Source organism: Lepidochelys kempii, chromosome 10 (genome assembly GCF_965140265.1).
Source record: "Lepidochelys kempii isolate rLepKem1 chromosome 10, rLepKem1.hap2, whole genome shotgun sequence".
Classification (NCBI taxonomy): domain Eukaryota; kingdom Metazoa; phylum Chordata; order Testudines; family Cheloniidae; genus Lepidochelys; species Lepidochelys kempii.
In genome coordinates, this window is record NC_133265.1 from 79,127,956 (window position 1) to 79,144,565 (window position 16,610).

At 39.7% G+C, this 16,610-nt stretch overlaps 1 protein-coding gene across 11 annotated transcripts in view; it reads right to left on the reverse strand.

The window, feature by feature from the left end:
- The window catches only part of DENND4A (DENN domain containing 4A), a 114,651-nt gene that overhangs the window by 39,658 nt on the left and 58,383 nt on the right, over positions 1 to 16,610 (reverse strand). For all 11 annotated transcript variants that reach the window (XM_073304348.1, XM_073304344.1, XM_073304354.1 and 8 more), the window contains 5 exons: positions 14,650 to 14,794; positions 11,977 to 12,152; positions 7,650 to 7,750; positions 4,547 to 4,765; positions 4,032 to 4,177 (listed from right to left, as the gene is read on the reverse strand). In XM_073304348.1, coding sequence (XP_073160449.1) covers positions 4,032 to 4,177; positions 4,547 to 4,765; positions 7,650 to 7,750; positions 11,977 to 12,152; positions 14,650 to 14,794 — 787 coding nt within the window. The remainder of the gene's footprint in view (positions 1 to 4,031; positions 4,178 to 4,546; positions 4,766 to 7,649; positions 7,751 to 11,976; positions 12,153 to 14,649; positions 14,795 to 16,610) is intronic.

Consider the following 16,610-nt stretch of genomic DNA (forward strand, 5'->3'; position numbering starts at 1 on the left):
ATATTTCTAAAGATTTAAAGAAACAAGTTTTTATTTTTGGTTGCAGCAATAAAGTATGTTAAACTCAGAAGTTTATATGGATTGAAGTATTTCTGAATTATTTCAGGAAAAATGAGATCTTGTGAAAAAATTTAGCAATGTCTAAGGCCTTACTTGAATTGCAAGCTAATAGTAAAAAATTGTAGCCGAGTTGTGGACAAGCCATGGAAAATTGCAGAAAAATAATAATGGACCTTATTATTTGTGGTAATAAAGTTCATTATTACTTTTCTGTGATTTTCTGCAGTTGGCTGCCTGGGGCTGAGAGTGGGGGCTTCTGCTGTTGGCTGCCTGGGACTCCCACTGTCAACCCTTCACACGGTGGGGCTCCCGCTGTCAAAACTACAGTGGAAGCCTAATATTGTGGAATTCATAATTTCCGCAATACCGCAAGTTAAGTAGCAATATCCTTTTATTATACAAAATAGATAATCAATAAAGAACTACTTCTGTGTAAGGGAAATTGAGGTGAACAAGAGACTACGCCTTGGCTTGAGATGCTCCCATGGTGGGGCTTTGGAACAGGGCCATCATACTGGCTCCAGTTGTACATACCATAAAATTGGTTATCTTAAAGATGAACAAGATGGTGGTAGGCAACCTCATCATTCAGTTGTGTTCAAAGACAACCACACAGACACCTCTGTACTGTTCCAGTCATGGACAGATGGCCAATATAAATATCTGGTTATCGGAGGGGAAGGAGGAGAATGACCCAGCTAACTGTTGATTTTCCTATAGTATAGTTCTTGCATTTTTAATTGTAGTAAGCCTTATATCATAAACCCAAAAACAATGTCAGGGGTACAGGGGCCAAGGAATACAGTGTGAAAGGACCTTACTATTGCTCTGATGTTGAAGAAATCCCTTTGTGAGGATCTATTCATCCTATTGAGAAAAATCTGGCTGGGGGAAATTACTCCATGGAGATCAGCAAATCCTAGGTGCGTAATACAGTCTTTATGTGCCTCAGTTTCCCTATCTTTAGGAGTAGCTGCCCACTTTTGTAAAGTTCATGGAGATTCTTAGACAAAAAGCACAATGCAAGGATTATTATAAAAGCATTGTATAAGACTTTTATTCTCACAACATTCTGGTGAGACAGTAAGTATTATCCCCATTTTAGAGACTGGAAACAGACATACTGTAGACAGGTTTCCCACAGAATGAAGTGGAGAAAGAACCAGGACAGGAATAAATGAGTTCCAGGCTCTCAGCCTTATACTCAAACACACTGCCATTTTCTTCTTTTCTAAAAGTAGAACCTCTTGCTTTGTCTTAAGACCTGCATAAACTATTTGCTGACTGTATAGTGGCAGCATCAACAGAAGAGTTACTCCTTCAGAGTATTGCTTGAACTCCCAGAACAAATAATAATTTTAGCTAAGACACTGATTTGTGCTCACACTGAAACCATTCAATAAAATAAAATGAAATGTAACAGAGTGAACTTGGCATTTGTATAATAAACTCATTTTGAATAAAAGCCCTATTTAACATTAAGAGACACAATTAGTCTGCACTGCAATTATATCTGAATGCTGCTCAGCAGTGTTAGCCACTAGAGTACATTCTTGTCTGTCTGCAATTTTCCTTTTTAAAAAAGTTTAACATGGGTCACATGCTTCACTAGGAAGCCAGTTCAAGATTTTTTCTGTTAAATTGTGAAGATATCTTGAATGTTTAATTAAATCAATTCATGGTCTACGAACATATACAATTATGCTTTCTTTTATTAATTTGTTTTTGGATAACTATGAAAACCGACCTAAGGCTGGAAAAGCAGATAAGGAGAATTGTGCAAAATTACAACACTTTATAAAATACCAATCAAATCTTTCTGCACAATAAGTCAGATCTGTTCTCAGATATTTTTTTTTTCCAAAGTACGGACTCTTCAGTCAGACTTTCCTTTACTTTGCCCCCTAACAAGTAACTATTCTAATAATCTTCAACATTAATTCCTGTGGAACAAACAGCAGGTGACCTACTTTACAGGAAATCCTAGACAACAGCACGCATTGCTTATACATCAATGTCCCAGAACAGAATGTTCCAGGTACCTAGCAAGACAACAAACAGATCTTATATTTCCAACAGTATTAATAGGAACTTTTTGTTACAGTAGAATACGGCCAAATAATATTAAAAATTGTGGGTTGCAATTTAATCCTTCCTAAACAGATACACACACTTCTAGCATAATGCAGAAAATAGGAGGTAGACTTTTCAGTCAAGATCAAGCCAATTTTGTGTACTCACTTTTGCACATGGAACTAACTTCATCAGTAAAAGTGCATACATAAGTGGTTTGCCTGTACCAAAGCCATAACATGGCAATTGAGTGCATGTGCATTATTTTGGGCACTATCAACCGTATGCACTAAAACAGAAATTGGGCTTAAAGTCTGGGTGGTACTTAGGCTAAACAAATTTACTTCTGCAAATGATGCACAAACAAACCTACTTTGACATGGGAAGCGCAGCATTCTGGCTGTAAAATGACCTGCCCCTATGAGCCGAATCCAGCAAAGCATTCAGACCTTGGCAAAAAGCGAACGTTAGGGCTTGTCTACATGGGGAACTCAGAAAAATCAATCTAATTAAAGGTGTGAATTTCAAGTGGATTGGTTAAACCACATTAAATATCTAGGTGGACACTCTTACTCAGACGTAAAGTGGCCTTAATTCCGTTTAGTTTAATTCACTTTGGAAATGAATTATGATTAAACTGAATTAAGGCTACTTTAATTCTGAATAAGAATGTTCACGTAGGGGCTTAATGCGGTTTAACTAATCCACTTTAAATTAATAATTTGAGTTGATTTGGATTATCTTTTTCCTGAGTGCTTCTGTGTAGACAAGTTCTTAGTTACTGCTGAAAGACACCACTCATAATCCTGGAGTACTCCCACATGCCCTTGACAGAATTATCTTTCCTCTTCTGTGTGTGTTACAGATATGGGAACTGCCTGGCAGTAAAGAAACGAGAGCAGCAGAGAGTATTCCATTAAATGCAGTATGAAGCCATGATGCTAAATTAATGTTACCCACAAAAATGTCATAAGAAAACTTGATAAAGATTTTTCAAAATATATAATAATGTATTGTGCTAGCTGAAGAATTCCATGCAAGATACCCAAGACATTTGATAGCAAGTCTGTTCGGAAATATCCACAGGTAAAAGTAGAATATTCATAAAAGAATTAGATTTAAAACAGCTACAAGAGGAAGGAGGCCTATGTTTTATGGGAAACATATATAATTGTTGTTGCCTAGGAGTGTAAAGAGTAACGATACATATAAATATTTGCTCATTATACATCAGAGGGTCTATACTAAAACAACTTTTTAAAATTAATAAATTAGAAAAGCTGCAAGTGCTGAGGTAGAATTGATTAAAAGAAATCAACCCAATGTTAGCAAAGATCAAGTGGATCTTATGTTTACTATATAGAAAGCATAAAAAGTAATTAATTGATACTATTCAGTTTCTTATGATGCTCATATTCAGTTCCAAACAATTACATAAAACATCACACATCCTATGAAAACTGAACTGCTATTTAAGGAATGTGGTATTGTCCTGGTGAACTGTAGGAAGAACTACAACTCAAATGATAAGGAATATCATATTTCCTAATATGGATCAAAATGTCTATGTACGTGGATGTACAAATCACAACCTGCATGCGTGCACTGTGCATTGCGGATGCATATTTGAATACTTGGGCTACCTAGCTATTCACTTTACCAGAATTTGCACTTCAACATCGGTAGAAAGTGACTCTAGAGTAACAGTTACACTAAGGCACCAGAAAACAGAAGTGAAACAGGAAAGAAAAAGCAGAAATAGAAATAATTTATAATGAAGCTATATCAAGCTTATTACAAGTATATAACAAACATATTACACTATCTACAGTACCTGTGGAAGTGAGCAACAGAAAAAGATAAATCAAGTACTACAAACGTACTAAAAACACACTTACTTTATTTACACAATCATCAAAAAATGCAAGGCTTGCATCCTTATCACTAACAAAGGAACATTCTTCAATGAAGCGAATAAACATTTGAGTTTTAGTCATTGATGTGTAGAATTTTTGATGCGACCGATCTCGACTTTTTAAGAACCCTTAAAACAAAGTATATGCATGTAAGAACACTTTGAAGCGAAGGAAACAGCACATATTTTGCTAACAAATAGGATAATAGTTACAGAAGTTATACAAAAAGTTATCTTTAAAAACTAGCAAATGTTATGAAACATCTCTATTATTGTGTTAACAAATACTATCAATTAGACACATTTTACCTTTTCAATACTGTTTTGCCAGTGGCATCATATCATTTTTGCCCACTACCATTAAATGGTATTTTGATTTTTTCCATTCAGCACAGTAACAAGAAAATGGTTTCTTCTTCTTCGTTATCACCCCAGTGAAAAATAGTTTTTGCATATTTTATTAGCTTATGATTAAAAATCAAGAATATGAACCTTTACCTTGTAGTTCAAAGAGGGAACTTGCATCTGTGGCGGTCTCAGAAGGTGCCTGTGTTATTGGCCTTAGGTACGACCTATAACCTTTTAATAATGAAGCCATGAAACAAAGAAATGCCTCCTGGATCTCCATATCTAACAAATGCAACTTCTTCCCCGAATTAAAATCATAGTCATTCATTGCTAATTCCATTAATGCATCTTCTCTTGGTCTTTGCTGCACTGTGAACAACAATAGTGTCAAAGCACTCTCCTAGATCAAAAAAATTCTCAGTGTTGACCAAAGCTATCATTTCCTTCTTATCTTATTTGGCGATAAGCAAACTCAATAAGATAAGCAGCCAATATTATAATTTTCTATATCTGGTTTAAATAGAATAGTGAAGTATGATAATTAATTCAGCATGACAGCACACAAATCACTAGTCTGTGGGTTTTACAAGAGGCAGAGAGACAAACACACTTACCTTTTCAGTACAGTTACTATGGCAACAAAGACAGAATTGGTATGGACACTGCTTGGTGACATGCTAATAAAAAGGGTAGTTTATGGAATCTGTTGAAATTTATACAATTAGTTGGCAAAATAAATGAGTTTTTAAGAATATGTTAATCACACATATGGAATGCATATATATTTTATAACGCCTTCTTTCCCAAAGTGCCAACAAGAGGCTTATTGACACTATATATACACACACAAAACCAATGAAATGCATATGGCAATCATCATCAGCACAGTACAGTGCACAATGAGGGCAGGGAGAAATGGGGGCACTTTGGTAAAGGAAACTAGCACAAATCCCTACTCTTATGAAAGGTGCCTTTAGGTCTTTAGTGTCCATACAAAGCCATTAGGACCCTGATTCCCAAGGCTTCTCTGCTTTTCTCTCCCCTACTCACACAGAGTGGTAACATGCTAATGGTGCCCACATAGAACAGAAATATGGTTTCATTATTGTGTTCCACTGTTCCAACACATTATGGTTGCAGCCATAGCCTCCATTAGAAACTATTAGAAACTAGAAACTATATGAATTTAGACTTTGGTGACAATTCAAGAGGGAATCCATTTTATTCTATATTATATAGACTGTGTACATATTTTAGAAATTGCTAAGAAAATCCTTTTCCAACTGTAAGGTTATATGTAGCCATTAGGAAACTATATGATCTTCATAATAGTTTAATCTTAAATAATACATACTGCCAGTTATACAGCATGCTGTTTTTAGTAAGTTCTGAACAATACAAGACATTATTAATTTCAGATATCCTCAATGGTCACGACTGTCAAAAATGGATGCATAAAATTAGGAACCTAATATTCTATTTAGGCCCCAAAGTAAGTGGCCTGATTTTCAGAAGTGCTGAGCTCCCACCCTAACTTTAGATGCCCATTTTTAAAGATTTTGGCTAAGGTATATTAACTTCTACAACATATTAAACATGCCCGCTTTGGACCGACACCATCCCCTTCCTATTCTAATCCATGCCTTAACCACTTGCTATCTCTGCCAGTGCAATTTAGTCTTGTATGACTTTCAGACACTTCTACTTTTTAAGGCCCTCATCCAAAGCCCATTAAAGTCAACTGAAAGACGCCCATTGACTTTAATGGGATTTGGATCTGGTTCTAATTGTCAGGAACTTCAAAATGCTGCTAAGATTTCCCTCTCACTTTATGGAACAGGGTCATATTACCTCCATCACATCAACTGGTTTCCTAACAGTCTACAAGTCCCATTAAAAATTGCCCTCCTGATTTTCAAAACTATGGATTTGGTCCATATTACTACTCTAACCTCATCTCCTGCTTGTGCAAGTCAGTCCTCTAAAAACGTTAGTTTTCAATGTACAAAACATAGCTATCACAGACCCCAGCAGCAAAGCTTTATGCAGTCCCACTCATGGCCTTTGGCACTGGCTGCATGGGAGGAGATTGAGGGAGGAGAGTGGCAGCAGTGTACACTGGATTTCAGCTATTCTAGTTTCACCGCCCCTACCAGCCTCACGACAGCAGCCCTGGCATAACCCTCCGACTGGAGCTGCCCCCAAGAATACAAAAAAAATGTAAATGTCACAGTAAAACTGTGCACAAGAATGGCACAATGAAGAATCAGGATAGTAAGCTGGTGTGCCCAAAACTACCTCAACTGTCAAATAAAGGCGTGAGGAAAATTGGGTGGTCTGTAATGCACCATCTGTCAAGAGTTTTATAGGCCTTGGCCTACTTTTTGCTCTTCTGTCCCCCCTCCTCATGACGCTTCACTTAAGAGATGTCCTTTCCCTAGTGCTTCATCTCTATTGATGTTCCCCCACCCTAAAAGGCAGTTACAGTAGAACCAAAAAGATACAAATACCAGAGTTATGGACTGACCCAGCAACCGGACACCATGTGAAACCAGAAATAACCGATCAGGCAGCAGCAGAGACCCAAAACACCCCCCCCCAAAAAAATTCTGTACTGTGCCTCTATTGCATCCTAAAGATAGGTACATCTGGGCTGCCTGTCCTCACCCCACCCCACCCCATCCCCATGCACAGGGCAGCCACTTACAGTAAGACACTGGAGCTGCTGGCCCAAGACAGCCGGAGCCAGCCAGCCAGCCAGAGTAGGAGCGGCACTGGGGTCTGCTGTACCACTTTTACCCCTTCCCCCCGCCAGGAAGGGGATGGGCTGTTTTTACCCCCCGCCCCCATCCTCCAGGAGGGGGACATGCTGTTTTCATGCTCTCTCACTACTCTCCCCCCCCCATAGTCTTGCAAACTCAAGCAGGCACTGAGTAGGAAGCTCAGCTGCTGCTGAAACCTGGCCTGCAATGTTAGCTGCTGGATCTGGAGCCCAAACCGTGCTTTGTTCAGAGTTACGACATTTCAGAGTTTTGGACAACGTCCATTCCTGAGGTGCCTAATTTGATTACAGTGATTATTTCTAATCTTTAATTTTATGCAAAACTTCTCCTTTTTGTAAAACATTTTGTGATATTTATCACGAAGGATGCCTTCAGTAAACTGTACTGTAACTAAAATCTACCAATCTGTTAACATTAGCTACAATGCACCACAATTAGTGAAAATCTTGTTTTATACTTCCCCCACTCACATTCTGCCAGTTGTTGATACAAGTTATTTAAAGTGTTCATCAGATTTTTGCAAGGTTTCTTTGGTAAGATCTTCCATGAAATAGTTTTCTTATCTCCAGTTCTAAAAAGGGAAGAAGAAAAGTATTACTATTCAGAGACCATCTTTTTGTTCTATGTTTGTATAGCAACTAGCTCAATAGGGTCCTGGTCCATAGTACCAATAAATAAAAATAATAAATGGAAAATATAGTTCTACACAGGGTCTTCTCCAGAAGGACGTAATCCTATATGTATAAAATAAAAATGGGTGTGCATTAGCAATTCACTATATGAAGAACGGTCTTGAGCAAGGGAGGGAAAAGTAGGGATTTAATTTACTGTATGGAGATGTGGTCATAGTCATCCAACGGGTTACCCAAACATTCTGATAATGATTCTGCAGCCAAACCCAAGAGTGATGGGAGAAATTATGCTTTAAAAGACAGAAATAGTAATGCATTTAGAGCACATGAAAACAGAGTATTAGTAACAATACCTAATGCCAACCATAGTGTGGGCAGAGATTAAATATATTTCCCCAAAAATTTTCACCGGTGCACCTCAATCTTCTTCTTATTTTACTCCTGGGTCACTGCAGTACAGACTGCCAATGATACATAGTAGGGCGTAAACATTTTACTTCAAACGATCTAGCTCAAGGACCGAGCCTAAAAACCATGGCAAAAAACCAGCTAACGAAAAAACCTCCATTGCCATGCCGCATTGGCAGCCACAACCTTTGCCGTTTAAAGAGGCAAAAAGGTTGCATACTATTTATTGTGCTCTGTATTTATCAACTTTCTATTTCATAAAGTTTAAACTTGGTTTTTCTGCACAGAACAGGAATGGTTTAAACCAGGGATCGGCAACCTTTGGCACATGGCCTGCCAGAGTAAGCCCCCTGGTTGGCCGGGCTAGTTTGTTTACCTAACGCATCAACAGGTTCGGCCGATCGCGGCTTCCACTGGCTGCGGTTTGCCGCTCCAGGCCAATTGGGGCTGCGAGAAGCAGCGCGGGCTGAAAGGTTGCCGATCCCTGGTTTAAATATTATGAAATATGGCAACTAAATATGGTATTTTCTAAACTGTGGTGACTTAGATTTGGAAGGTGGGAATGACTGGAATTATGCAATGACTGGAGTTACGCAATGACCTGGATAAATTAACACATGAGGTGAACTCCACTTTGCTGGAGAGCTGAGGTAAATGTGATCTCAGACAACATGTTGTTGAAGTAATATAAAAGTTACACAGTTTCACCATCAACAGAGGGCAGTGGCAAGTCTTTTAGACCATACTGAAGGCACAAAAATCACAAAAATCTCAACCATTTGTCCATCTGCTTTTTGCCAAACAGTTTATACATATGATATCCACAGACTTCACATGCTCAAAAAAAAAATGCATCTGAAACTAGTTATTGCCAGGAGAAGCATGAGGACAGCAATAATGAGAAGCAGAAAATAAGAACCTGAATCAACAAGCATGAAAGTAAAGAAAACTTAAAATATTAACATAAAAAGACAGCAGTGGGAAAGAAATGCTGCTTTCTATGGAACCCTTCCTTCCCCCAGAAAAAGAAAAAAGAAAAAAACCCCACAACGAAAACAGATCACCACAGTCCAGTCTCAACTGACTGCCAAAAATGCAGAGTAGAAGAGAGTTGTACAAAATCTCCGAGATCAGCATAGGTGCCTTAACACAATCTTTTTTCACAAAGATTTTTTTTTAATTGTGGCCATAAATTTGCACACAAAAATTAGACAGAATTAGACAGAGAACCATCCTATAATTATTAATGATAAACTAAAAACAAAGAAAGGTTAATGAACTCACTAGCTTCTTTAGTTAAAAATAATGAGAATGATACTGACAAGAAAAGCTATCAGTCAGAAAATATTAAAATAAACTTGAATTAGACTTTTGGTATAAAAAAAGATTATTCTTAGAATTTATGAGCTACAGATATATTTAACTGATCTTGAAGAATACTGCTTCCTTCTGATTTTTGGTGTCTTAATACTTTTAGATTATATAAAGTTTTATTAAGTGCACAATAGTTCCAAAGGTCATTTTAGAGTAACTTAGTATTAGTTTGTTTCAGCTCTGAATCATTTTATTCAAATTCTCTCCTTAGGACAATATTGCTCAAATAGAGTGTCTCATCTTTATGGGTTACCACAGAGCAGTGTACCAGGCTTAATTTTTTCAGTGCAAAAGTTCTCACTGGTGGACAATACGTGGACACTGAATTTATACACAAAAAGATACACGGACCTATTTGTTTCTGCAACATCCAAATTATCTCTCTAGCCTGTCTGCGCCCCATTTAGCCTGCAAATGTCTAAAACCAAACTCCAGACCAAAGAGTGTTCACCTCATGCCTTGTGTCCAGCCTATAATCATTATGCCTACATTATTTCAAAAATTGACTATTGTAGTTGATATCACCTCCCATAGTTAGAAATTCTCTGTGCAAGGCTTCATTCCCTCACCCCTTAAAAACAGCCCAGTCTATGTATTGTTTGACTATTCTTTTGTGGACCATGTAACCACGATGGAATGAACAGCAACATTCTCATTTGAAGAACACAGGAAGAATTAAATCAATATTATTTACCCAAGAACTGGAATGGTTGATCTGTATTCTTGCAGTTTTATCCACTTACCAAGTCTTTCCTTTGGGTAACCTGCTAAAAATACACTATGGGTATGTCTACATAGGAAAGAAAAAACAATGTCTGGCCCATGACAGCTGAGTTGGGCTCACAGGGCTTGGGATGCAGGGTTGTTTCACTGCTTGTAAACTTCTGAACTCGGGCTGGAGCCCAAGTTTTAGGACCCTCCCACCACACAGGGTCCTAGAGCCTGGGCTCCAGCCCAAAAGTCTACACAGCAATGAAACAGCCCCATGGTCCGAGCCTCTGTGAGCCGGAGTTTTTCTTTGCTGTGCAGATGTACCCTGTCTGCACTCATCCCCTTGGCTCCCAGTACTGTTCCCTAATGGTTTTAAAAGTGCACTGCTATCACTTAAATCTCTTCAGCAGCTGGCTTCTGATTATTTTTGAGATCTGCTAATAACAAATTCCAAAAGCTTTTAAAAAAACCTTAGAAATAACCAGTTCCTGAATAACTTCTGAATATATGTTAAAAAAATCCCACAACGCTACACACAATACTTAAAAATCATTAAGTGAGTTATGTTTATTTTTGGCATATCTTATGGAAACGGAAACCCTTGCGCCCTCCTCCTTGGCACTATAAATGGCTTCTACTTAGCTTTTATCAGACACACAGAAACTATAAAGATAAACAACCTTGTTCTACTGAGTGATAGTCTTATGGGTTGTGAGTAGTTACAATAGAATCTCTGATCTGTATTTGAGCTTTATTCTTCTGGTTTAGCTTTCTTTATTTTGCAGAGAATTTTCTACATTCAAAGCTTTTTCATATTAGAGACAATGCGGACTAGTCAACAGAACATGGGATTTCAAGGTAGGGACTTTTGAGTCCTAATGCCATCTCTTGCCCTGACTCACCATGTGATCTTGAGCAAGTCACTTAAACTCTCTCTCTCAGTGTGCCAGCTGAAAAACTGCACTAATATGCATTGACCTTACAGCAGGGCTGTGCAGATTAGTTTGGTAATATTTGTACTGAGCACTCAACTTGACAGCAATCTACCTGCTAAATATTAAGAGAAGAAACAAGTTGGGTGAGGTAATATCTTTTATTGGCCCAACTTCTGTTGGTGAGAGAGACAAGCTTTTGAGCAACTCAGAGCTCTTCTTCAGGTCTGGAAAAGGTACTCCAAGAGTCACAGCTAAATGGAAGGTGGAACAGATTGTTTAGCATAAGTAGTTAGCATATATTCTAAGGGACCATTCCAGCAAACTGGCCCATTAAGACCTTTGCAGTTATAGGAAAAAAGAAGGGGTTAGTGGGTTACAGATTGTTGTAATAAGCCATAAATCCAGTGTCTGTGTTCAGTCCAAAATTTTTAGGGTGGAGCAGAGTTTTGAATTTAATTACTTATGCTATATATAGACAGACAGATAGATGATGCCTGGTGATGATGGTAAAGGAGGACTCTGCCTCCTTTCTGCTGAATAGGACAGCAATATCAATGAGCTGTTGCTTCTGGCCAGAGAAGCAGATCCATCATAGAAGAAATAGTGTTAAGATGCTGCTACACAATTGAAACATAATTGGGTAAAAAACAAACTTCAAATGGAATCTCTCAGGTTTTTGCCATAGGAAATAAAACGAATATCACGAACATACAAGAACATCAGTAATAAATACTTACTGAGAAATGGTGTTGGTATCTAGGTCAATACAGCTAACATCTGGTGGGGGATCATACAGATCAAAGTATCTTGAATCAATTCCTACTATGAATGGACATGGTGCACTTAACACATCTGCCAGTGCCAAGGGGCAAAGAGGAATGTATGGGCATGGCCAGTGGAAAGGAAATATCATCTTAAAAAACAGAACAAAACACAATATTCAAATGACATTTATAGAAGGATACAATCTCGAACTGTTTTCCACATTATAAAAACATTTAACATGAAAAGTAACAGCATATGATTGAAACTGTAAACTCTAGTATTAAATAGCTGCTGTCAATTAAAAAGGCAATTTAATTTTTCTTAATTTTTAGTTTACTTAATCTGTAAAAACAGAAATCTTCTGCATACTAGCCGTTTCTCAGTAGAGACACTAACATTGGTCTGTGAGAGAAAAGACATATAAAAATATTGCTCGGGCATGTAGGAATGTTATCAGGAGGGCCAAATCGCACCTGGAGCTGCAGCTAGCCAGAGATGTCAAGAGTAACAAGAAGGGTTTCTTCAGGTATGTTGGCAACAAGAAGAAAGCCAAGGAATGTGTGGGCCCCTTACTGAATGAGGGAGGCAACCTAGTGACAGAGGATGTGGAAAAAGCTAATGTACTCAATGCTTTTTTTGCCTCTGTTTTCACCAACAAGGTCAGCTCCCAGACTGCTGCGCTGGGCATCACAAAATGGGGAAGAGATGGCCAGCCCTCTGTGGAGATAGAGGTAGTTAGGGACTATTTAGAAAAGCTGGACGTGCACAAGTCCATGGGGCCGGACGAGTTGCATCCGAGAGTGCTGAAGGAATTGGCGGCTGTGATTGCAGAGCCATTGGCCATTATCTTTGAAAACTCGTGGCGAACCGGGGAAGTCCCGGATGACTGGAAAAAGGCTAATGTAGTGCCAATCTTTAAAAAAGGGAAGAAGGAGGATCCTGGGAACTACAGGCCAGTCAGCCTCACCTCAGTCCCTGGAAAAATCATGGAGCAGGTCCTCAAAGAATCAATCCTGAAGCACTTGCATGAGAGGAAAGTGATCAGGAACAGCCAGCATGGATTCACCAAGGGAAGGTCATGCCTGACTAATCTAATCGCCTTCTATGATGAGATTACTGGTTCTGTGGATGAAGGGAAAGCAGTGGATGTATTGTTTCTTGACTTTAGCAAAGCTTTTGACACGGTCTCCCACAGTATTCTTGTCAGCAAGTTAAGGAAGTATGGGCTGGATGAATGCACTACAAGGTGGGTAGAAAGCTGGCTAGATTGTCGGGCTCAACGGGTAGTGATCAATGGCTCCATATCTAGTTGGCAGCCGGTATCAAGTGGAGTGCCCCAAGGGTCGGTCCTGGGGCCGGTTTTGTTCAATATCTTCATAAATGATCTGGAGGATGGTGTGGATTGCACTCTCAGCAAATTTGCGGATGATACTAAACTGGGAGGAGTGGTAGATACGCTGGAGGGGAGGGATAGGATACAGAAAGACCTAGACAAATTGGAGGATTGGGCCAAAAGAAATCTGATGAGGTTCAATAAGGATAAGTGCAGGGTCCTGCACTTAGGACGGAAGAACCCAATGCACAGCTACAGACTAGGGACCGAATGGCTAGGCAGCAGTTCTGCGGAAAAGGACCTAGGGGTGACAGTGGACGAGAAGCTGGATATGAGTCAGCAGTGTGCCCTTGTTGCCAAGAAGGCCAATGGCATTTTGGGATGTATAAGTAGGGGCATAGCGAGCAGATCGAGGGACGTGATCGTTCCCCTCTATTCGACATTGGTGAGGCCTCATCTGGAGTACTGTGTCCAGTTTTGGGCCCCACACTTCAAGAAGGATGTGGATAAATTGGAGAGAGTCCAGCGAAGGGCAACAAAAATGATTAGGGGCCTGGAACACATGAGTTATGAGGAGAGGCTGAGGGAGCTGGGATTGTTTAGCCTGCAGAAGAGAAGAATGAGGGGGGATTTGATAGCTGCTTTCAACTACCTGAAAGGGGGTTCCAAAGAGGATGGCTCTAGACTGTTCTCAATGGTAGCAGATGACAGAACGAGGAGTAATGGTCTCAAGTTGCAGTGGGGGAGGTTTAGATTGGATATTAGGAAAAACTTTTTCACTAAGAGGGTGGTGAAACACTGGAATGCGTTACCTAGGGAGGTGGTTGAATCTCCTTCCTTAGAGGTTTTTAAGGTCAAGCTTGACAAAGCCCTGGCTGGGATGATTTAACTGGGAATTGGTCCTGCTTTGAGCAGGGGGTTGGACTAGATGACCTTCTGGGGTCCCTTCCAACCCTGATATTCTATGATTCTATGAAATAATATACATCTACAAGCCCTCTGAGGGCAAAACCAAAGAATATAGTTCTACCGGGGGCATTTAGGAAATTAAAGAGTTCCTGCATTTACTGCCTACATATGATAGTGACTGGCACAATATTGTAAATAAGCAAAAGTCAAAGATAGGCTTAAATTCTACCCTCAACTCATTTAACCTCACTTACTTCTGTGGTATCTCAGAGGGGAAATCTGGTCCCTATTTTCTAAATAACACTTAAACCCAGAAGTAGTACTATATATTTGTTTTACAGTTTATTTGAACAATATTCTTTTTCACTAAAAGATATGATTAGGAAGAGATAATGCTACTTACCGAGACTAATGCCTCTGTCACACTAGTAAGGACAGACGGTCGTAAGGAATGGATGAGAATTTTATGTTCTGTTACAGCAAATACAAGTAAAGTTACTGCATTCTCGGGCCCTAGGTTCTGAAGCAGCGTAGAAAACTTGCCACCACTGTTACAAAAAATAAAACATTGGTGAGTATCAAACAATTAGGCAGAAAAACATTATAATATACTGCACCAAAAATATGAACACATATGAATGAAGAATTCATAACTGAATTTAAGCTGGGGTGTTGTAAAACACATTGCAACCTTAGTTTTCCATTTGTTTCTATTTTTTGCATTCTTGTTAATAAGAAAAACTCAGCAATTTCATTTAGTTTCACTATGCAGTAAAAAACACCTACTTATCCTACAGTACTTGTGGTTGAGATGTTGTAGTCAGTGTGGATCTCACTGTAAGTGTACATACACTTCAAGCAGATGAGATGGGGGGAATCTTTTGAATACTCATGTCAGTCCAGGCCACACATGCATCTTGTGCTCCTACAGAACGGCATAGAAGGTGGGGCATCCACAACCCCCCTTCTCCGTTCCCTCATGATTCAAAGCTGTTGCTGCTGAGGACTCCACAAAGTGGGGATGAAGGACTGGGCAGAGGATTCGCACCCACTACATCATCTCGAAAAACCACAGTTGTTGGGCTAGTAACTGTCCTTTCTCCAAATGTGTCAGCGTGCATCCCAACCTAGGCGATTAGTAAGCAGTATCCTCATTGGCTGGTGGCAATGACGAGTTCCAGCTGAATCTAATAATGATTGAAGCACCACTATCCCAAACTTGGAATCTGTCCTACCCGCTAAGTCAAGGACATAATGTTTGACTAAGGTTAGTGGGTTACTCCGTGTTGCTGCCTTGCAGATCTCAGATACTGGCACAATCCTGAAGCAGGCTGATCCTGCGGCCTGTGCTCCGGCGGTATGCACCTAGACGTTTGGAGGAAGAGGTTTGCCAGCTGTCTGATAACAGGTGAAAATACACCATATGATCCACTTAGAGATTCTCTGTGACAAGATAACTTGACCTTTTACAAGGCTGGAAATGGTCACAAAGAGATGAGGAAACAGTCTGAAAGGCGTGGTCCTGTCAGTGTACGAGTAGAGCCTGGGGAAATGCAGTGTGTGTAGCTTCTGTTCCTTCTTGTAAGCAAACTTAACCCAGAAGAAGATAAGCAGATCAATCAATTGGTTCAGGTGGAATTTTGAAATCACTTTAGGGATGAATTTGGGATGGTGTCACAGCACCATCATGTCCCTGTGAAAGGAGGTACAGGGAGGACAGGTCATGAGGGTACAGAGTTCACTGACTCTTCTGGCTGAGGCAATAGCAACCAGAAAGACTACTTTCAGGATAAAATTGTATAAACGGAAAATTGACAGCAGTTCAAAAAGAGGCTCCATGAGCTGTAGGAAGATGAAGATGATGTTGAGATCCCCTGCAGGAGTCAGATGTCTAATTGGTGGGTAGGTACGCAGAAGGCCTTTAAGGGACTTGAATATCTTTGGGTGAGAGATGACCAAACACAACGGTGTCAGAGCGTGACCCATCAATATTATTGCAAGATAGAGAGCTAAATGTTAGGCAACATTCCTCAAGTGTAGCATGTAGTCAAGGGTCTTTGGTAACAGGGCCTCTGCTGGGTCTAGATTCTGCTGAGCTGTCCATGTGGAAAACTGTTTCTATAACTTTCTGTTTTATATGAGAATTTCTTGCACTTGTCAGTAGCTGTCTCTTTTGGCAGTGATTAACCGATGAAAGTCCAAGCAGCCAGGTGCAATGACTATGGGTCTGGCTGCAGTACCTGACATGATTCTGAGCTTTTGAGTCTGAGCAGGATGTGAAATGAATCGGGGGGGGGGGTGGCAGGGTGCAAGGCTGACCAAACATCTGCAGTAGGTGCAACAGCCAAAACTGCATTGGCCAGT